This window comes from Emydura macquarii, unplaced genomic scaffold (genome assembly GCF_026122565.2).
Source record: "Emydura macquarii macquarii isolate MOO-44397 ecotype Brisbane River unplaced genomic scaffold, CSIRO-AGI_Emac_v2 contig_1253, whole genome shotgun sequence".
Taxonomy (NCBI): Eukaryota; Metazoa; Chordata; order Testudines; family Chelidae; genus Emydura; species Emydura macquarii.
In genome coordinates, this window is record NW_027131390.1 from 70,775,008 (window position 1) to 70,798,585 (window position 23,578).

The 23,578-nt window shown below is 39.6% G+C and overlaps 1 protein-coding gene across 50 annotated transcripts in view; it reads left to right on the forward strand.

The window, feature by feature from the left end:
• Window positions 1-23,578, forward strand: part of TTN (titin) — a 465,728-nt gene that overhangs the window by 419,243 nt on the left and 22,907 nt on the right. For all 50 annotated transcript variants that reach the window (XM_067549108.1, XM_067549128.1, XM_067549138.1 and 47 more), the window contains 10 exons: window positions 76-17,181; window positions 17,534-17,830; window positions 17,931-18,518; window positions 18,609-18,911; window positions 19,044-19,340; window positions 20,086-20,373; window positions 20,493-20,792; window positions 20,895-21,197; window positions 21,325-21,630; window positions 21,749-23,515. In XM_067549108.1, coding sequence (XP_067405209.1) covers window positions 76-17,181; window positions 17,534-17,830; window positions 17,931-18,518; window positions 18,609-18,911; window positions 19,044-19,340; window positions 20,086-20,373; window positions 20,493-20,792; window positions 20,895-21,197; window positions 21,325-21,630; window positions 21,749-23,515 — 21,555 coding nt within the window. The remainder of the gene's footprint in view (window positions 1-75; window positions 17,182-17,533; window positions 17,831-17,930; window positions 18,519-18,608; window positions 18,912-19,043; window positions 19,341-20,085; window positions 20,374-20,492; window positions 20,793-20,894; window positions 21,198-21,324; window positions 21,631-21,748; window positions 23,516-23,578) is intronic.

The following is a 23,578-nucleotide window of genomic DNA, read 5'->3' on the forward strand; positions in this document are numbered from 1 at the left end:
TTACTATTTTTGTTGCCTATAAAAACTCAGGTCTAATATAATGTGGGGATTTTGTCTTTTTTTCCACTACTGCAGATCCACCAGGTCCACCTTCAAACCCACAAGTGATTGATACTACAAAGACCAGTGCTTCTTTAACATGGGGCAAGCCTCATTACGATGGTGGACTTGACATCATTGGCTATATAGTAGAGCATCAAATGGAAGGAAAAGAAGAATGGGTAAAAGACACAACAGGGATTGCTTTAAGAATCACTGAATTTGTTGTTGCTAATCTTCAGCCAGGAGCCAAATACAATTTTAGAATCACTGCCATCAATGCTGTGGGTGCTGGTGAACCAGCACAAATTCCAAGCATTGAAATCAAGGATCGGGAAATGATCCCTGATTTTGAATTAGATGCTGAGCTAAGAAGAACACTTGTTGTTAGAGCTGGACTAACTATTCGGATATTTGTGCCAATTAAAGGTCGTCCAACTCCTTTAGTTACATGGACAAAAGATGATATCCCGCTTAAAGGACGTGCCAGCATTGAAAATACAGACTCTTTTACTCTTCTAATTATGACAGAGTGTAATAGATACGATGCTGGAAAATACATAATGACCCTTGAAAATGCTGCTGGCAAGAAAACTGGCTTCGTAAATGTAAAAGTCTTGGATTCACCAGGGCCACCAATAAATCTTAAGCCTAGGGAAATAACTAAAGACAGCATCACCCTGCACTGGGATATGCCTCTACTAGATGGTGGCTCACGTATAACAAATTATATTGTTGAAAAACGCGAAGCAACACGGAAGTCATATTCAACAGTCACCACCAACTGCCAGAAATGTTCCCTTAGGATTCCTAATTTAGTTGAAGGATGTGAATATTACTTCAGAGTGCTGGCTGAAAATGAGTTTGGGATTGGTGAACCAGCTGAAACTGCAGAACCTGTAAGAGCCTCTGAAGCACCATCACCACCTGAGAGTCTCAATATTATGAATATAACAAAGAGCACAGTTAGCCTTGCTTGGCCAAAGCCAGAACATGATGGTGGTAGCAAGATCACTGGTTATGTAATTGAAGCACAGAAAAAAGGTTCCACTCAATGGACACACATCACAACCGTGAAAACATTAGACTGTGTAGTGAGGAATCTAACTGAAAATGAGGAATATACTTTCCAGGTTATGGCAGTTAATAGTGCTGGAAGAAGTGATCCAAGAGAGAGCAGACCAGTTGTTGTTAAAGAGCAGGTGATGCTTCCTGAATTTGACCTTCGTGGAATTTACCAGAAAACAGTCATCGCAAGAGCTGGTGACAACATCAAAATTGAAATCCCTGTGCTTGGTCGTCCAAGACCAATTGTAACATGGAAAAAAGAAGACCAGCTACTAAAACAGACACAAAGGGTAAATTTTGAAAACACTGCAACTTCAACTATACTAAACATCAATGAATGCACAAGAAATGATGGTGGCCGATATCCCCTGTCAGCTAAAAATATTGTTGGAGAAGTTAGTGATGTGATCACTGTCCAGGTTCATGATATTCCTGGCCCTCCCACTGGACCAATCAAATTTGATGAAGTTTCATCCGATTTTGTAATTTTCTCATGGGAACCTCCTCAGAATGATGGAGGGGTACCAATAAGTAACTACGTTGTAGAAATGCGTCAAACTGACAGTACCACATGGACGGAGTTAGCAAGCACTGTTATACGTACCATGTTTAAAGCTACTCATCTTACTACTGGAGTTGAGTATCAGTTCCGTGTTAAAGCTCAAAACAGATATGGAACAGGTCCAGCCATCACTTCAGAGCCTGTAATTGCCAACTATCCATTTAAGGTCCCTGGGCCTCCAGGTACACCTCAGGTGATTGCAGTCACAAAAGAGTCAATGACCATTAGCTGGAATGAGCCCGTTACTGATGGTGGAAGTCCAATTTTGGGATATCATATTGAAAGAAAAGAACGAAATAGCATTCTTTGGCAGACTGTAAGTAAGGCATTGGTGGTAGGCAATATCTTTAAATCAACTGGACTTACTGATGGCATTGCATATGAATTCCGTGTTATAGCAGAAAATATGGCTGGCAAAAGTAAACCAAGCAAACCATCTGAGCCAATGTTTGCTCTGGACCCTATAGATCCACCTGGTAAGCCAATACCCCTCAATATTACAAGACACACAGTAACACTTAAGTGGACTAAACCAGAATATAATGGAGGTTTTAAGATAACTGGTTACACTGTTGAAAAGAGAGACCTTCCTAATGGTCGTTGGTTAAAGGCTAACTTTAGCAATATACTAGAGACAGAGTTCACTGTAAGTGGTCTGACAGAAGACACTGCTTATGAATTCCGTGTGATTGCCAGAAATGCTGCTGGTGCAGTTAGCCAGCCATCTGAGCCATCAGATGCAATTACATGCAGAGATGACATTGAAGCACCAAGGATAATGGTGGATGCCAAATACAAGGGCACTTTAATACTGAAAGCAGGTGAAATTTTCAGACTTGAGGCTGATGTTGCAGGTCGACCTCCACCAACCCTGGCATGGACAAAAGATGAAAAAGAGATAGAAGACACAGCAAAATTAGAAGTAAAAATTGCAGATTTCTCTACTGTTGTGATCAACAAAGATTCTGCCAGAAGAGATAGCGGTGCATATATGCTTACTGCTTCTAATCCTGGTGGCTTTGCAAAGCATATCTTCAATGTTAAAGTTCTTGATAGACCTGGTCCACCAGAAGGACCTTTGGCTGTGTCTGAGGTTACAACTGAAAAATGTGTACTGTCATGGTTACCACCACTGGATGATGGAGGAGCAAAGATTGATCACTATGTAGTTGAAAAACGTGAAACTAGCAGACTGGCATGGACAAATGTGGCCTCAGAAGTTCCAGTAACTAAACTGAAGGTCACTAACCTATTAAAAGGCAATGAATATGTTTTCCGTGTTATGGCTGTTAACAAATATGGAGTTGGTGAGGTCCTGGAATCAGAGCCCGTTCTTGCAGTGAATCCATATGTACCACCTGATCCGCCCAAAATACCTGAAGTTACAGCAATTACAAAAGATTCTATGATTGTCTGTTGGGGACGTCCTGATTCTGATGGTGGAAGCCCAATAACCAATTACATTGTAGAACGCCGTGACAGAGCTGGGCTACGCTGGGTAAAATGTAATAAAAGGGTTGTTACAGACTTACGTTATAAAGTATCTGGACTGACAGAAGGTCATGAGTATGAATACAGAGTAATGGCTGAAAATGCTGCAGGAGTTAGTGAACCAAGTCCAACCAGTCAATTCTATAAAGCTTGTGATACTGTGTTCAAGCCTGGTCCACCAGGTAATCCTCGTATCTTGGACACTAGCAAATCCTCAATTACAATAGCTTGGAATAAACCAATATATGATGGTGGCTCAGAAATCACAGGTTATATGGTTGAGATAGCACTACCTGAAGAAGATGAGTGGAAAATTGTCACTCCGTCAGCAGGACTGAAGGCTACTTCCTTTACCATCACGGATCTCAAAGAAAACCAGGAGTATAAGATCCGAATATATGCCATGAATTCTGAAGGTATTGGAGAACCTGCCCTTGTTCCTGGATCACCAAAGGCTGAAGAAAGAATGCTACCTCCAGAGATTGAACTGGATGCAGAATTACGTAAAGTTGTCAATATCAGAGCCTGTTGTACTTTAAGACTCTTTGTTCCAATCAAAGGAAGACCAGCACCAGAAGTGAAATGGACAAGAGAACATGGAGAGTCTTTAGATAAGGCTAATATTGAATCAACAAGCTCTTATACTCTACTTACTGTTGGAAATGTAAATAGATTTGATGGTGGCAAGTACATATTGACAATAGAAAATAGTTCAGGCAGTAAATCAGCATTTGTGAATGTCAGGGTTCTTGATACACCAGGAGCACCACAAGATTTGAAAATAAAAGAAGTCACAAAATCATCTGTTACACTCACATGGGAGCCTCCTATCATAGATGGAGGTTCAAAAATAAAAAATTATATTGTTGAAAAGCGTGAATCAACAAGAAAAGCTTATTCAACTGTAATTGCCAATTGTCACAAGACGAGTTGGAAAGTAGACAACCTGCAGGAAGGTTGCAACTATTATTTCAGAGTCCTAGCTGAAAATGAGTATGGAATAGGTCTTCCAGTTGAAACTCCAGAATCGGTGAAAGTGTCAGAAAGACCACTGCCCCCAGGGAAGATAACTTTGCTGGATGTGACAAGAAACAGTGTATCCTTGTCATGGGAAAAACCTGAACATGATGGAGGTAGCAGAATTCTGGGCTACATTGTAGAAATGCAAAGCAAAGGCAGTGAAAAGTGGGCAACTTGTGCTACAGTAAAAGTTACTGAAGCCACTATAACTGGACTGATACAAGGTGAGGAATATTCCTTCCGTGTTTCAGCTCAGAATGAAAAAGGTATCAGCGATCCTCGACAACTTGGCATACCTGTTGTTGCAAAAGATCTTGTGATTGCACCAGCTTTCAAACTGTTGTTCACCACTTTCACTGTCCTAGCAGGAGAGGACTTAAAGGTTGACGTCCCATTTGTTGGCCGACCCAAACCAGCTGTTGTATGGCATAAAGACAATGTGCCACTGAAACAGACTACTAGAGTAAATGCAGAGATTTCAGAAAACAGCACATTGCTAACAATAAAAGAAGCCTGCAAAGATGATGTTGGACCATATTTAGTCAAACTTACAAATTCTGCAGGTGAAGTTACTGAAACCCTTAATATTGTTGTCCTTGATAAACCAGGACCTCCGACTGGACCAGTAAAGATAGACGAAGTAACAGCAGATAGTGTTACCATTTCCTGGGAACCACCAAAATATGATGGTGGCAGCTCTATCAATAATTATATTGTAGAAAAACGGGACACTTCTACTACTGTCTGGCATATTGTGTCAGCTACAGTTGCCAGAACAACAATAAAAGCATGTAGATTAAAGACTGGAAGTGAATATCAGTTCAGAATTGCAGCTGAGAACAGATATGGAAAGAGTACATATCTCACATCAGAGTCTGTGGTAGCCCAATATCCATTCAAAGTTCCTGGTCCACCTGGAACACCTTTTGTATCAGCTCGCTCAAAAGATAGCATGGTGGTACAGTGGCATGAACCAGTGAATGATGGAGGTAGCAAGATCATTGGATACCATTTGGAACGCAAAGAAAGAAATAGCATCCTCTGGGTTAAGCTAAATAAAACAGCTATTCCTGACACTAAATTTAAGACAACTGGCCTTGAAGAGGGGCTTGAATATGAGTTCAGAGTTTATGCAGAAAATATAGTGGGTATTGGAAAGGGAAGTAAAGCATCTGAATGTTATACAGCACATGACCCATGTGATCCTCCAGGTCGTCCAGAACCTATAATTGTCACAAGGAACTCAGTAACACTTCAGTGGAAGAAACCTGAATATGACGGTGGAAGTAAAATCACAGGCTACATTGTTGAAAAGAAGGAGTTACCAGATGGTCGCTGGATGAAAGCAAGCTTTACAAATGTCATTGAGACTCAGTTTGCAGTAACTGGCCTTGTGGAAAATCAGAGGTATGAGTTCCGTGTCACAGCAAGAAATGCTGCAGGTGTTTTCAGTGAACCATCTGACAGCTCAGGGGCAATTACCGCCAAAGATGAAGTAGAGCCACCTCGTATAAGTATGGATCCAAAATATAAAGAAACAATTATAATAAATGCTGGTGAGTCATTCAAGATTGATGCTGATGTTTATGGCAAACCATTACCTTCCATTCACTGGCTAAAAGGTGATCATGAGTTAGCAAGCACAGCTCGTTTGGAAATAAAAAGCACAGATTTTGCAACAAGCCTCAGTATAAAAGAAGCTATTCGAGTTGATAGTGGACATTATGTATTGCTGGCAAAGAATGTGGCAGGTGAAAAAACAGCATCTGTTCTTGTCAAAGTTCTTGATAGACCTGGGCCACCTGAAGGGCCTGTTGATATAATGGGAGTTACTGCTGAAAAATGCATATTGGCATGGAAACCCCCACTACAGGATGGTGGAAGTAATATTTCACACTACATTGTAGAAAGAAGAGAAACTAGCCGCTTAGTTTGGACGGTAGTTGATTCCAATGTGCAAACCCTTAATTGCAAAGTCACAAAACTTTTGGAAGGAAATGAATATGTCTTCCGTATCATGGCTGTAAACAAATATGGTGTTGGTGAACCTCTTGAATCTGAACCAGTAATTGCAAAGAACCCATTTGTAGTGCCACTTCCACCAAATGCCCCAGAAGTCTCAGCCATTACCAAGGATTCAATGATTGTTGTATGGGAAAGACCAGCCTCAGATGGTGGTAGTGAAATTCTGGGCTATGTTCTTGAAAAACGAGATAAAGAAGGCATTCGCTGGACAAGATGTAACAAGCGTTTGGTTAGTGAACTGAGGTACAGGGTGACTGGACTTATAGAAAACCACGACTATGAGTACAGAGTCTCAGCTGAAAATGCTGCTGGTCTTAGTGAACCAAGCCTACCTTCCACTTACTATAAGGCTTGTGATCCTATTTACAAGCCCGGTCCACCTAATAATCCCAAAGCAATAGATGTGACAAGATCTTCCGTTTTCCTTTCATGGGGAAAACCAATCTATGATGGTGGCAGTGAAATCCAGGGATACATTGTTGAAAAATGTGATATAAGTGTTGGCGACTGGACAATTTGTACCCCACCAACTGGGATCAAGAAAACAAATACAGAAGTAGAAAATTTATTAGAAAAACATGAATATAAATTCCGTATCTGTGCTGTTAATAAAGCTGGAGTTGGAGAGCATGCTGATGTTTCTGGTTCTATTATTGTTGAAGAAAAATTGGAAGCTCCAGACCTTGATCTTGACCTAGACTTAAGGAAAATTGTAAATGTAAGGGCAGGTGGTTCCTTAAGATTATTTGTTCCTATTAGAGGGCGTCCAACCCCTGAAGTAAAATGGGGTAAAATGGATGGTGAGATCAGAGAGGCAGCTCTTATTGACATTACTAGTAGCTTCACTTCCCTTGTTCTTGACAATGTTAACAGATTTGATACTGGAAAATACACTCTTACTTTAGAAAACAGCAGTGGAACAAAATCTGCCTTTGTCAGTGTAAGGGTACTGGACACCCCAAGTCCACCAGTTAACCTAAAAATTAAGGAGATCACCAAAGACTCTATTTCACTTTCATGGGAACCTCCTCTACTAGATGGTGGTGCTAAAATAAAAAATTACATTGTGGAAAAGCGTGAAGCAACAAGAAAGGCCTATGCAGCTGTTGTAACAAATTGCCACAAGACCTCATGGAAAGTAGATCAACTTCAGGAGGGCTGCAATTACTACTTTAGAGTCACTGCTGAGAATGAATTTGGAATTGGCCTTCCTGCAGAAACCACTGACCCAATTAAGGTTGCTGAAGTTCCTCAACCTCCAGGGAAAATAACAGTAGTTGATGTCACAAGAAATAGTGTATCACTAAGCTGGTCAAAGCCTGAACATGATGGTGGTAGCAAAATCTTACAATATATTGTTGAGATGCAAGTTAAGGGCAGTGACAAATGGTCAGAATGTGCATGTGTAAAACCACTTGAAGCACTCATTACTAACCTAGCTCAAGGAGAAGAATATCTATTTAGAGTAATAGCTGTAAATGAAAAAGGCAAGAGTGATCCACGATCTCTTGCGGTTCCAGTGGTTGCCAAAGACCTAGTTATTGAACCAGATATAAGACCTGCATTCCACAGTTACAGTATCCAGGTGGGACAAGATCTGAAGGTAGAAATACCAATTTCTGGTCGACCTAAGCCGACTGTTACTTGGACAAAAGATGGCCAACCGTTAAAGCAGACAACAAGAGTTAATGTTAGTGATTTGCCTAATCTCACTATACTGAATATTAAAGAAACAAACAAAGAAGATGGTGGCATGTATGAAATAACTGTTGCTAATGTTATTGGACAAAAGTCTACATCTGTTGAAATTATAACACTGGATAAACCTGATCCTCCAAGAGGGCCTGTAAAATTTGATGATATTAGTGCTGAAAGCATTACATTATCATGGAATCCTCCATTATACACAGGTGGCTGCCAAATCACCAACTATATTGTTCATAAGAGAGATACAACCACCACTGTATGGGAAACTGTTTCAGTGGCTGTTGCAAGAAATACCCTAAAAGTGACTAAACTGAAGACTGGCTCAGAATATCAGTTTAGAATATTTGCTGAAAACCGGTATGGACAGAGCTTTGCCTTGGAATCTGAACCAATTGTAGCTCAGTACCCCTATAAAGAACCAGGTCCTCCTGGCACACCATTTGTGACAACAGTTACAAAAGATTCTATGGTTGTACAGTGGCATGAGCCAATTAATGATGGTGGAAGTAAAGTTTTGGGTTACCATCTTGAGAGAAAGGAAAGAAACAGCATTTTATGGACAAAAATAAACAAGACCATTATTCAAGACACACAGTATAAGACAACTAACCTGGAAGAAGGCCTTGAATATGAATTTAAGGTTTCTGCAGAAAATATTGTTGGTGTAGGAAAAGCAAGCAAAGTTTCAGAGTGCTATGTAGCCCGAGACCCCTGTGATCCTCCAGGATGCCCAGAAGCCATAATTGTTAAAAGAAGCTCAATTACTCTACAGTGGACCAAACCAGAATATGATGGAGGTAGCAAGATTACTGGTTATATTGTAGAGAAACGTGACTTGCCTGATGGTCGTTGGATGAAAGCTAGCTTCACAAATATAATTGAAACTCAGTTCACTGTAACAGGGCTTACTGAAGATCAAAGATATGAATTTAGAATAATTGCAAAGAATGCCGCAGGTGCAATAAGCAAACCCTCTGACAGTACAGGACCAATAACAGCAAAGGATGAAGTTGAGCTTCCAAGAATTTCAATGGATCCAAAATACAAAGATACAATAATTATAAATGCTGGAGAAATGTTCAAACTTGAGGCTGATGTCCATGGAAAGCCCCTACCTACCATTAAGTGGTTCAAAGGAGATAAGGAACTTGAAGAAACTGCTAGATGTGAGATAAAGAACACCGATTTCAAGGCATTAGTGATTGTAAAAGATGCCATTAGAGTTGATGGTGGACAGTACATTTTACAAGCCTCTAACATTGCAGGAACAAAGTCAGTACCAGTAAATGTAAAAGTATTGGACAGACCAGGTCCAGTAGAAGGTCCAATTCAGGTTTCTGGAATTACTTCTGAAAAATGTTCATTGTCATGGGACCCACCACTTCATGATGGTGGTAGTGACATTTCTCACTACATTGTTGAGAAGAGAGAAACTAGCCGTCTTGCTTGGACTGTTGTTGCTTCAGATGTTGTAGCCACGATGTTGAAAGTAACAAAACTTTTGGAAGGTAATGAGTATATTTTCCGTGTAATGGCAGTTAACAAATATGGTGTTGGTGAGCCTCTGGAGTCTATTCCAGTATTGATGAAAAATCCATTTGTGGTTCCTGGTCCACCAAAGGCACTGGAAATTACCAACATCACAAAAGATTCTATGACTGTCTGCTGGAGCAGGCCAGATAGTGATGGAGGCAGCGAAATTATTGGTTACACTGTAGAAAAGAGAGACAGATCTGGCATCAGGTGGACAAAATGTAATAAACGCCGAATTACAGATTTGCGATTAAGAGTCACTGGACTAACAGAAGATCATGAATATGAATTCAGAGTATCTGCTGAAAATGCTGCTGGAATTGGTGAACCAAGCCAAACTTCTCCTTATTTTAAAGCTTGTGACCCTGTGTTCAAGCCTGGTCCGCCCACTAATGCACATGTTGTGGATACCACTAAAAATTCAATTACACTTGCTTGGGGTAAACCTATTTATGATGGTGGTAGTGAAATCCAAGGATACATTGTAGAGCTCTGTAAAGCAGATGAAGAAGAATGGATAGTAGCTACTCCACAGACTGGGCTGCATGTCACTCGATTTGAGATTAGAAAACTTATTGAACATCAGGAATATAAAGTACGAGTGTGTGCCCTCAATAAAGTTGGTGTAGGAGAGGCTGCCTCAGTTCCCGGAACTGTTAAGCCAGAAGACAAACTTGAAGCTCCTGAACTAGATATTGATTCAGAACTAAGGAAAGGCATAGTGGTTAGAGCTGGTGGATCTGCTAGGATTCACATACCATTCAGAGGACGACCAACACCTGAAATCACCTGGTCTCGAGAAGAAGGTGACTTTACAGACAAAGTTCAAATTGAAAAAGGCATAAACTACACACAATTATCCATCGATAACTGTGATAGAAATGATACTGGAAAGTACATTCTTAAGTTAGAGAACAGCAGTGGCTCTAAGTCTGCCTTTGTTACAGTAAAAGTCCTTGACACACCAGGACCACCACAAAATTTAGTAGTAAAAGACGTTAAGAAAAATTATGCAGTACTATCCTGGGAACTACCCACTAATGACGGTGGTGCAAAAATAAAGAACTACGTGATTGACAAACGTGAGTCAACCAGAAAGGCATATGCAAATGTGAGTGCTAAATGTAGCAAAACAAGCTTTAAAGTTGAAAACCTTACAGAAGGAGCAATTTATTACTTCAGAGTTATGGCTGAAAATGAATTTGGAATTGGTGTTCCAGCTGAAACTGTAGATGCAGTGAAAGCCTCAGAGCCACCTTTGCCTCCTGGGAAAGTCACTCTCACTGATGTGACTCACACAAGTGCATCACTTATGTGGGAGAAACCTGAACATGATGGAGGTAGCAGAATTTCGGGGTACCTAGTTGAAATGCAGCCTAAAGGAATAGAAAAATGGAGTGTTGTCACTGAGACCAAAGTGTGCAGTGCAGTTGTATCCGGTTTGAGTTCAGGTCAAGAATATCAGTTCCGTGTGATCGCCTACAACGAAAAAGGCAAAAGTGATCCCAGAGCACTTGCAATTCCTGTGATAGCTAAAGATTTGACAATTGAGCCAAGTTTCAAGCTGATGTTTAATACTTACAGTGTCCAGGCTGGAGAAGATCTTAAGATAGAAGTACCATTTATAGGTCGACCCCTCCCTAAGATTACTTGGACAAAAGATGAACAGTCACTTAAACAGACAACCAGATTAAATGTTCACGATACACCAACATCCACTATCTTACATATTAAGGAAAGCAACAAGGATGACTTTGGCAAATATACGGTAACAGCATCAAACACGGCAGGCACAGCAACAGAGAACCTGAGCATAATTGTACTTGAAAAGCCGGGCCCTCCACAAGGACCTGTCCGCTTTGATGACGTTAGCGCAAACTTTGTTGTCTTATCATGGGATGCACCAGATTATAGTGGAGGCTGCCAGATAACCAACTATATAGTAGAGAAACGTGACACAACCACCACCACCTGGCAGATGGTATCAGCAACAGTTGCAAGAACAACAGTCAAAGTGGCAAACCTTAAGACAGGTTCTGAATATCAGTTTAGAATTTGTGCTGAAAACAGATATGGAAAGAGCTCTCCATTGGATTCTAAAGCAGTTGTTGTGCAATACCCGTATAAGGAACCTGGGCCACCCGGAACTCCATTTGTTACATCAGCTTCCAAGGACCATATGCTTGTACAGTGGAATGAACCAGTTAATGATGGAGGAAGCAAGGTTCTTGGCTACCATCTTGAGCGTAAAGATAAAAACAGCATTCTTTGGACAAAGTTGAACAAGGCCCTCATTCCGGACACCAAATATAAAACAGATGGCCTTGAAGAAGGTCTTGAATATGAGTTCAGAGTTTCTGCTGAAAACATTGTTGGCATTGGAAAAGTTAGCAAAGTATCTGAACTGTATGTTGCCCGTGATCCATGTGATCCACCTGGCTGCCCAGATCCTATTGTTATTACAAGAAATTATGTCACACTAAAGTGGAAAAAACCCGAATATGATGGTGGTAGCAAAATAACTGGATATATTGTAGAAAAGAAAGAATTACCTGAAGGTCGTTGGATGAAAGCCAGCTTTACAAATGTACTAGAAACAGAATTTACGGTAACTGGTCTTGTTGAAAACCAAAGGTATGAATTTAGAGTAATTGCAAGAAATGCAGCTGGTAGCTTGAGTGAACCATCTGAAAGCACAGGGCCAATTACTGCTAGAGATGAAATTGAAGCACCAAGAGCTTCATTGGATCCAAAATACAAAGATGTCATTGTTGTTCATGCTGGAGACACTTTTGTTCTTGAGGCCGACATCCATGGTAAACCTATTCCTGACATAACATGGTCAAAAGATGGAAAAGAGCTTGAAGAAACAACTGCAAGAATGGAAATTAAATCTACACTTCAGAGAACAACTCTCACTGTCAAAGATTGTGTTAGAATTGATGGAGGTCACTACTCACTTAACCTCAGCAATGTAGGTGGTACAAAATCTATACCCATCACAGTAAAAGTGCTTGACAGGCCAGGACCTCCAGAAGGTCCTTTGAAAGTTACGGGTGTTACTGCAGAAAAATGTTACTTGGCCTGGCTACCACCTTTATATGATGGTGGTTCTAGTATCTCACATTACATCATTGAGAAGAGAGAGACAAGCAGACTTTCCTGGACACAAGTGGCATCTGATGTGCAAGCTCTTAACCACAAAGTAACCAAACTTCTTCCAGGCAATGAATATATTTTCCGTGTAATGGCTGTGAACAAATATGGAATTGGAGAACAACTGGAATCTGAGCCTGTTGTGGCTTGTAATCCATACAGACCTCCAGGTCCTCCTTCAATGCCAGAAGTTTCAGCAATCACAAAAGATTCTATGATTGTAACATGGGGTCGTCCAGTAGACAATGGTGGAGCAGAAATTGAAGGTTACATACTTGAAAAGCGAGACAAAGATGGTATTCGATGGACCAAGTGCCATAAGAAAAGGCTAACAGACTTACGGTTCAGAGTAACTGGACTTACAGATGGTCATTTCTATGAATTCAGAGTTTCTGCTGAAAATGCAGGTGGTATAGGTGAGCCTAGTGAACCATCCATTTTCTATCGTGCATGCGATGCAATGTATCCCCCAGGCCCACCAGGTAATCCAAAGGTGACAGACACTTCCAGATCATCAGTGTCCCTTGCATGGAACAAGCCTATTTATGATGGTGGTGCTTCCATTAAGGGATATATTGTGGAAGTAAAAGAAGCCACTGCAGATGAATGGATTACCTGCACACCACCAACAGGACTACAAGGAAAACAGTTCACAGTAACAAAACTTAAAGAGAACAATGAATACAATTTCCGCATCTGTGCCATCAACTCTGAAGGAGTCGGGGAACCTGCAATTATACCTGGTACAATCATTGCAGCTGACAAAATAGAACCTCCTGAAATTGAACTAGATGCGGATCTCAGAAAAGTTGTCACTGTACGTGCTAGTGGTACATTGCGTCTGTTTGTTACCATCAAAGGAAGGCCAGAACCTGAAGTCAAATGGGAAAAAGCAGAAGGAATCATTAGTGACCGAGCTCAAATTGAGGTTACCAGTTCATATACAATGCTGGTCATTGATAATGTAAACAGATTTGACAGTGGTAGATACAACCTGACTTTAGAAAACAATAGTGGCAAAAAATCAGCTTTTGTTAATGTCAGAGTGCTTGATTCACCCAGTGCACCCGTTAACTTGACAATCAGAGAAGTTAAGAGAGATTCAGTGACATTAGCCTGGGAACCACCACTTATTGATGGTGGAGCTAAAATTACGAACTACATCATTGAAAAGCGAGAATCCACTAGAAAGGCATATGCCACTGTTACAAATAACTGCACTAAAAATACCTTCAAAATTGATCAACTACAGGAAGGCTGCATTTACTATTTCCGTATCTTGGCAGCAAATGAATATGGGATTGGTTTGCCAGCAGAAACAGCTGAACCAGTTAAAGTTTCTGAATCACCGTATCCACCTGGAAAAGTAACTCTTGTAGATGTGACTTGCAACTCTGCTACGATTACATGGGAGAAACCAGAGAGTGATGGTGGCAGTAAAATTACTGGTTACATAGTGGAAATGCAAACTAAAGGAAGTGAAAAATGGAGCACCTGTACCCAAGTAAAGACACTAGAAGCAACAATAACAGGCTTAAGTAAGGGAGAGGAATACACTTTCAGAGTGATTGCTGTTAATGAAAAAGGGAAGAGTGATCCAAGACAGCTTGGAGTTCCAATAGTTGCAAAAGATATTGAAATCCAACCTTCTGCTGAGCTTCTTTTCAATACATTCAGTGTTAAAGCTGGAGATGATCTTAAGATTGATGTGCCGATCAGAGGAAGGCCTCTGCCAACAGCTAGCTGGAAAAAAGATGGACAGCCCTTAAGAGAGACAACTAGGGTAAATGTTCAAACATCAAAGACTTCAACATTGCTGGCCATCAAGGAAGCTTCAAAGGAAGACGTTGGAAATTATGAATTATGCATTTCCAACAATGCTGGATCTACAACATTTTCTATCACTGTAATTGTTCTTGACAGACCAGGACCTCCATGTGATGTACATATTGACAGTGTTAGTGCAGATAATGTAACCCTATCTTGGAAACCTCCAGAGTATGATGGTGGCTGCCATATTAGCAATTACATTGTGGAGAAACGAGAAACTACCACAACAACATGGGATGTAGTGTCTGCAGCAGTTGCAAGAACATCAATTAAAGTAGCACGCTTAACCACAGGATCTGAATATCAGTTCCGTGTGTGTGCAGAAAACCGCTATGGTAGGAGCATTTATGCTGAGTCTCACTCTGTTGTTGCAGAGTATCCATTTAAGCCGCCTGGTCCACCTGGAACTCCTCAAGTCTTACATGCAACTAAAACTTTCATGACTGTAAGTTGGCAGGAGCCAGTTAACGATGGAGGTAGTAAAGTATTTGGATATCACCTTGAAAGGAAAGAAAGAAGCAGCATTCTTTGGACAAAAGTAAACAAAAGCCTTATAAGTGATACACAAATGAAGGTCACTGGCCTTGAAGAAGGACTAATGTATGAATATCGTGTGTATGCTGAAAATATTGCAGGAATAGGCAAATGCAGTAAATCATGTGAACCAGTTGCTGCAAGAGATCCATGTGATCCTCCTGGTCAGCCAGAAGTTACTAATATTACAAGAACATGTGTCTCACTGTCATGGTCCAAACCAGAATATGATGGTGGAGCTAAGATCACAGGATATATTATTGAGCGCAGAGAGCTACCAGATGGCCGTTGGCTAAAGTGCAATTTCACTAACATACAAGAAACTTTCTTCGATGTAACTGGACTTACAGAAGATCAGCGATACGAATTCCATGTTATTGCAAAGAATGCTGCTGGACTCTTTAGTGAGCCATCTGAATCAACAGGACCGGTGACTGTAAAAGATGATGTTGATGCTCCAAGAATCATGATGGATGTCAAATTCAGGGATGTTGTTGTTGTTAAAGCTGGAGAAGTCCTTAAAATCAATGCTGATATTGCAGGACGACCTTTACCTGTGATTTCATGGACAAAGGATGGCAAAGAGATTGAGGAAAAAGCAAGAGTTGAAATAGTCTCAACAGATCACACTACTGCAATAACTGTTAAGGACTGCATTCGACGGGATTCGGGTCAGTATGTATTAACACTGCAGAATGTTGCAGGAACAAGATCTTTGGCTGTTAACTGCAAAGTACTTGATAGACCTGGTCCACCTGCAGGCCCATTAGAAATAACTGGCCTTACTGCTGAAAAGTGTCACCTGTCATGGGGATCACCGCAAGAAAACGGAGGTGCAGATATTGATTACTATATTGTAGAAAAACGTGAGACCAGCAGAATTGCATGGACACTTTGTGAAGGAGAGCTTAGAACAACATCCTGTAAAGTGACAAAACTACTTAGAGGAAATGAATACGTCTTTAGGGTGATGGGAGTTAACAAATATGGTGTTGGTGAAGTTTTGGAGAGTGATGCAGTTAAGGCCCTAGATCCATTTACAGTTCCAAATCCACCTAAATCTTTAGAGATCACCAGTGTGACCAAGGATTCCATGACTCTGTGCTGGGCAAGGCCCGACAGTGATGGAGGAAATGAGATCTCTGGATACATAATTGAAAGACGTGAGAAAAATAGCCTACGATGGATCCGTGTAAACAAAAAACCAGTTTATGATCTAAGAGTGAAGTCATCAGGTCTTCGGGAAGGATGTGAATATGAATATCGGGTTTATGCAGAAAATGCTGCTGGTCTCAGTCTTCCAAGTGACACTTCACCATTGATTCGGGCAGAAGATCCAGTTTTCTTACCATCTCCTCCATCTAAACCTAAGATTGTGGATTCAACAAGATCAAATATAACAATTGGATGGACAAAGCCATTATTTGATGGAGGTGCCCCAGTTACTGGTTACACAGTTGAATACAAGAAAACTGAGGAAACTGACTGGTCAATAGCTATTCAAAATTTAAGAGGCACAGAGTACACTGTAATTGGGCTAACAACAGGGTCTGAATATGTCTTCAGAGTAAGTTCTATCAACAAAGTTGGTGCTAGTGATCCAAGTGATGTCTCAGAACCTCAGGTAGCAAAGGAAAGAGAAGAAGAACCTGCCTTTGATATTGATAGTGAAATGCGAAAGACTTTAATTGTAAAGGCTGGTGAATCATTTACAATGACTGTACCCTTCAGGGGAAAACCTGTCCCAAATGTAATGTGGAGTAAACCAGAGACTGATCTCCGTACACGAGCATGTATTGATTCTTCAGATTATTGTACTTCACTTACCGTCGAGAAAGCAACAAGAAATGATTCTGGAAAATACACATTAACATTACAAAATGTCCTGAGCACAGCTACCTTGACCTTAGTTGTCAAAGTTCTTGATTCTCCTGGACCTCCATCTAACATTGCTGTAAAAGATGTAACAAAAGAATCTGCAGTATTATCATGGGACATTCCTGAGAATGATGGTGGTGCTCTTGTGAAGAACTATTATATTGAAAAACGAGAGGCTAGTAAGAAGGCTTGGGTCACTGTAACCAACAATTGCCATCGCCTTTCTTACAAAGTTACCAGTCTTCAAGAAGGTGCTGTTTACTACTTCAGAGTTTCTGGAGAAAATGAATTTGGTGTTGGAGTACCCACTGAGACGAAAGAAGGAGTTAAAATAACAGGTTAGTTTCAACAATAAAAATACTTGGAGCACAAATTGTATATATATATATGTGTGTGTGTGTATATATGCTTAAAATATTTAACATAAAATAATTATTATTTGTAATAATTATAAGTTGTTAATTTTTATACAACACCAAAGATATGTATAAGGGCTTTATAACTATAAGAGAAAAACCATTAAGAATTTACACTTTAAATATTAAAAGTATCTAAGTATAAAAATGTATTCTTATAGATGCCAATTAAAATATATACTTTTCTCAGTTCAAATGACATTCCTGCTAAAGGAAGAAGAAAATGTATGTTGTATTGTTTATCCTGTTATGTTGAATCATTCTTTTTTCTTAGAAAAACCAAGCCCACCAGAAAAACTTGGAGTAACTGGTGTCACTAAAGACAGCATTTCTCTATCATGGCTAAAACCAGAACATGATGGTGGAAGCAGAATTGTGAGCTACCTCATTGAAGCTCTTGAGAAAGGACAGCAAAAATGGGTTAAATGTGCAGTTGTAAAGACAACTCATCATGTTGTCCAGGGTCTCAAAGAGAATGTTGACTACTTCTTCAGAGTGTGTGCAGAAAATCAAGCTGGTCTAAGTGATCCTAAAGAACTCCTGCTCCCTGTTACAGTGAGAGAACAACTGGGTATGTTTGCTGACATTAAAACACATGATGAAATGTTTAGATACATTAAATTGGATATGTTTGTATAAAAAACTCATATTTTGACATTTTTGTTTTTCAGAATCTCCTGAGATTGACATGAAGGGCTTCCCACATAACACTGTGTATATTAGAGCAGGATCAAACCTAAAGGTTGAAATTCCAATTTCTGGAAAACCATTGCCAAAGATGACATTATCCAGAGACGGTGTTCCACTGAAAGCAACCATGAGGTTTAATACAGAAACCACAGCAGAAAGTATCATCATTAATCTTAAAGAAAGTATGGCTGGTGATGCTGGTAGATATGACATTACTGCTGCCAACTCCAGTGGAACCACTAAATCATTCATTAACATTGTAGTGTTAGACAGACCAGGTCCTCCAGTTGGTCCTGTTGTTGTTAGTGATATCACTGAAGATAGCGTAACTCTCAAATGGCAGCCACCGCATAATGATGGTGGAAGTCAAGTTACCAACTATATTGTACTAAAAAGAGAAACAAATACTGCTGCTTGGTCTGAAGTGTCTGCAACAGTTGCTAGAAGCATTATTAAAGTTATGAAACTAACAACAGGAGAAGAATACCAATTCCGTATCAAAGCTGAAAACCGCTTTGGAATCAGTGACCACATTGATTCACAATGTGTAACTGTTAAGCTCCCATACAGTAAGTCATTAGTTTCTCACATAACATTTTTTGTTGTTGCTTTTAATTTTTTTGAAATGTTGTCTTAACTGCTTCTATTAACGTCTTTAGCAACACCTGGACAACCTTCCACACCATGGGTCACCAATGTCACCCGAGAGAGCATCACTGTTGGATGGCATGAACCAGTCAGTAATGGAGGCAGTGGAGTCATTGGCTACCATTTGGAAATGAAGGATAGGAACAGTATTTTATGGCAGAAGGCTAGCAAGACCCTTATTCGTACAACTCACTTCAAAGTCACCACCATCAGCGCCGGACTTATCTATGAATTCAGGGTTTATGCAGAAAATGCAGCTGGCATTGGAAAAGCAAGCCATCCTTCTGATCCAGTTCTTGCAATTGATGCTTGTGGTGTGTATTTTATAGGAAAAAATCACCATTTTCAGTAATGTTTTCACTTTAATGTTCTTTCTTATACAGTAAGCCAAAGACAATGCTAGTACTGTTATTAATTATTAATATTATTGTTTTTTCTTATTACAGAACCCCCAAGAAATGTTCGTGTCACAGATATTTCCAAGACTTCTGTCAGTCTTTCTTGGACAAAACCAGCCTATGATGGCGGTAGCAAGATCACTGGTTATATTGTCGAGAAACGTGATCTTCCAAATGGGAGATGGACGAAGGGCAGTTTCACCAATGTCATTGAGACTCAGTTTACTGTATCTGGACTAACCCAAAATTCTCAGTATGAATTCCGTGTCTTTTCTAAGAATGCTGTTGGTTCCATTAGCAATCCATCAGATGTTTTAGGTCCTATCTCATGTGTTGATACATATGGTAAGAGTTTTGCAGTTATATAAAATATTTGTGATACTTCAGCACTTAAACTCAGAATTGTTTCATGTAACCAGTGCTTAAATTTTAGTATTTAGAAAACAATTGTAAGAAACTGAGTTTAAAAACTAGAGGGCTTGCATAACGCTCTAAGCACTAAGTTTGCATGATCTAGCCTCTCTGGACAAGAGAGCTGATTGAGCCCTTCGTCTTCCCAAGGTAGATAACTTGAGTTTCATTCAGTTGACTGTGTTTGGACCACTTAGACAAGACCTGAGTATCTGAGATTCTTTTTGCTGTATGTGGACATTAAAGATCTTGTGACACTTTTAATAGAAGCAGAGGTTTGCCCCAGTGTTCTTGGCCAAAATGTCTTTTCCCCAAATGTTGTGCAGTGTGAGGTGCACCATTTGTCCACCTATTCGCAGTCCTTCCTCATAGATATGGATGCTTTTTAGTAGTGATGTAATTAATGTATTACTTAATTTGCAAAGGGTTTGAGATCTTTTAGACTGAAAAGTGATGTATAGCTATGATTTACTTTTTTTTCCCTATCCATGTTCCCAAATTACCTATTAAAATAGTATCTAGCATTGCCATATGTTGCACAATGTATATTATACAATGCCTTATATTAATTACCACTATTATTTTATTATTATTTAATACAAATATTGGTATGGTTTTGAATTCTCTGAGGGGTTTGAAATCTTTAAATCATTTTGATTTTTTTGTTCCATTTTTTAAGGTGCACCTGAAATTGATGTACAACCAGAATACACAGATGTGGTGAAATACAAAGCAGGTACTGCAGTTAAGCTGAAACTTGGCATCTCAGGCAAGCCTATACCTACAATCGAATGGTTCAAAAATGGCAAAGAGATACAAACCAGTGCACAAGTTTCTATTGAAAACACAACTGAATTTGCATCTATACTCATCAAAGATGCAACTCGTTTTAACAGTGGAAACTATGAATTAAAATTAAAGAATGCTATGGGTTCAGCATCAGCTCACATTAGAGTGCAAATACTTGGTATGTATTGAACTAGATTAATAGTATTATTCTAATAAACTAAAATTTAGTTATATAATATATATATTATATATAAATATATATATAAAAATATGTCTCCTTTCCCCTACCCTCAACAGACAAGCCAGGACCTCCAGGGGGGCCTATACAGTTCAAGACCGTCACTGCTGAAAAGATTACCATAATGTGGGAACCTCCAGTAGATGATGGTGGTGCAACTGTAACACACTACATTGTTGAAAAACGTGAGACAAGTCGGGTAGTATGGTCTTTAATTTCTGAAAAACTAGAGGAATGTATCATCACTACCACAAAACTCATCAAAGGAAATGAATATGTGTTCCGTGTCCGAGGTGTGAACAAGTTTGGAGTTGGTGATCCACTTGAATCTGAACCAGTTATAGCTAAAAATGCATTTGGTAAGAAATATGTATATTAACTTAAACAGCTGAATAGTACTAAATGTTCTGTTTTTAAGTGGTATTGAACTACTGTCATTTTTTCTTATCTTTTTTAAACAGTTACACCTGGACCACCTAGTGTACCAGAGGTCACTATGATAACCAAGCATTCAATGACAGTCGTTTGGAACAGGCCAACTGTAGACGGAGGTAGTGAAATAAGTGGATATTACCTTGAGAAACGTGACAAGAAGAGTCTAAGTTGGTTCAAAGTTGTTAAAGAAACCATCCGTGACACCAGACAGAAAGTAACAGGACTAACTGAAAACAGTGAATATCATTTCCGAGTTTGTGCTGTCAATGCAGCTGGACAAGGTCCATTTTCTGAAGCATCTGACTTCTACAAAGCTGCAGATCCTATAGGTAAGAAATAATTTACATACACATCTAATTGTTTAAGGGCCAAGTTATAAATGGGCAGACTTTCATGGGATTGCATGGGAATAACTGAGGACAAATTTTATTATTTGATTTTTAATATCCTTTACAGACAAACCAGGACCACCAGTTAAGCTAAAGGTTGTGGATACTACTAAGACATCTGTCACCCTTGGCTGGACTAAGCCTGTCTATGATGGAGGAAGTGGAATTACCAGCTATGCAGTGGAAAAGAGAGAAGGAGAAGAAGAAGAATGGACTGTAGTCAGTGCTAGAGGAGAAGTGAGAACAACTGAGTATGTTGTATCCCATCTTCAACCTGCAGTCAATTACTATTTCCGTGTATCTGCTATAAATTGTGCTGGGCAAGGAGAGCCTATTGAAATGACAGAATCTGTACAAGCTAAAGATATACTTGGTATGGATCTTTAATTGATTTAATTATCACTTTTTAGGATTTTGGTATTTCAAATAATTTTATATTTTGTTTTCCAAATATCCATTATTCATATTATTATTATTATTTATTTCTGCAGAGGAGCCAGAGATTGACCTGGATATTGCTCTCAGAACCTCCATTGTAGCTAAAGCAGGTGAAGACGTACAGATAATGATTCCATTCAAAGGAAGACCTCCTCCAACTGTCACATGGAGAAAGGGTGAAAAGAATCTTGGCATTGATGAAAGATACAACATTCAAAACACAGAATCTTCCACTTTACTTACTATTCCTCAAGTTACTCGGAATGACACAGGAAAATACGTTCTCACAATTGAGAATGGAGTTGGTGAACCAAAATCTTCATTTGTGAATGTTAAAGTGCTTGATACACCATCAGCCTGCCAGAAATTGCAGCTTAAACAAGTTTCTCGTGGCACTGTTACACTAGTATGGGAGCCACCACTCATTAATGGTGGTTCTGAAATAACAAATTATGTCATTGAAAAAAGGGATGCCACCAAGAGAGCCTGGTCTACTATTACAACAAAGTGCTCTCATACAACATTTAAAGTAACTAACCTTTCAGAAAAGACTGCATTCTTCTTCCGAGTTCTTGCAGAAAATGAAAATGGATTGGGAGAACCTTGTGAGACTTCAGAACCAGTGAAACCTGTGGAAGTACCTGGACCTGTAAAGGATCTGGCCATGAAAGATTCTACAAAAACTTCTGTTACTTTACAGTGGAGCAAACCTGACTTTGATGGTGGTAGCATTATATCAGACTATGTTATTGAAAAGAAAATGAGTGAAGAAAAAGAATGGTCACATGCAGGCATAAGTAAGACCTGTGAATTTGAAGTTGAAAAACTTAAGGAGCTTTCTGTCATAGAATTCAGAGTATCAGCTAAAAACGAAAAAGGATTGAGCGATTCTGTTACTGTTGGACCTATTACAGTAAAAGACTTTGTAATAACACCTGAAGCTGACCTTTCTGATATCCCTGGAGGACAAATTGCTGTAAGAATTGGCCATAACATGCACACTGAATTGCCATATAAAGGTAAACCCAGACCAACTATGAGTTGGCTGAAGGACAACATCCCTCTTAAAGAAAGTGAACAAGTTCGCTTCAAGAAAACTGAAAACAAAATAAGTTTAAGCATCAAGAATGTGAAAAAAGAGAATGGTGGCAAATACACTTTAATTCTTGACAATTCAGTTTGCAGAAAATCATTTACAATCACAGTTATAACTCTTGGTCCTCCATCAAAACCAAAAGGACCCATAAGACTAGATGAAATCAAAGCAGATAGCGTTGTTATGTCATGGGATGCTCCTGAAGATGATGGAGGAGGAGAAATCACCTGCTACAGCATTGAGAAGAGAGAAACTTCACAAACCAATTGGAAGATGGTGTGTTCTAGTGTTGCTAGGACAACTTTCAAAGTTCCTAACCTAGTTAAAGACACCGAGTATCAGTTTAGAGTTCGGGCTGAAAACAGATTTGGAGTAAGCCCACCACTTGGCTCAGCAGACATTGTAGCAAAACACCAGTTCAGACCACCAGGCCCACCAGGCAAACCTGTTGTGTTCAATGTAACAGCTGATGGAATGACAATATCTTGGGATGCTCCAGTTTATGATGGAGGTTCAGAAATTACTGGATACCATGTTGAAAAGAAAGAAAGAAACAGCATCTTGTGGCAGAAAGTAAATGTTTCACCAATATCTGGTAGAGAATACAGAATTACTGGTTTGCTTGAGGGCCTGGATTACCAATTCCGTGCATATGCTGAAAATTCTGCTGGTCTAAGCCCAGTTAGTGAGCCAAGCAAATTTACTTTGGCTCTGTCTCCAGTAGGTGAGTGAACAAGCATCTCACTAAGAAAATGTATGTATTGTAGTATATTGTTAGCCATCATGC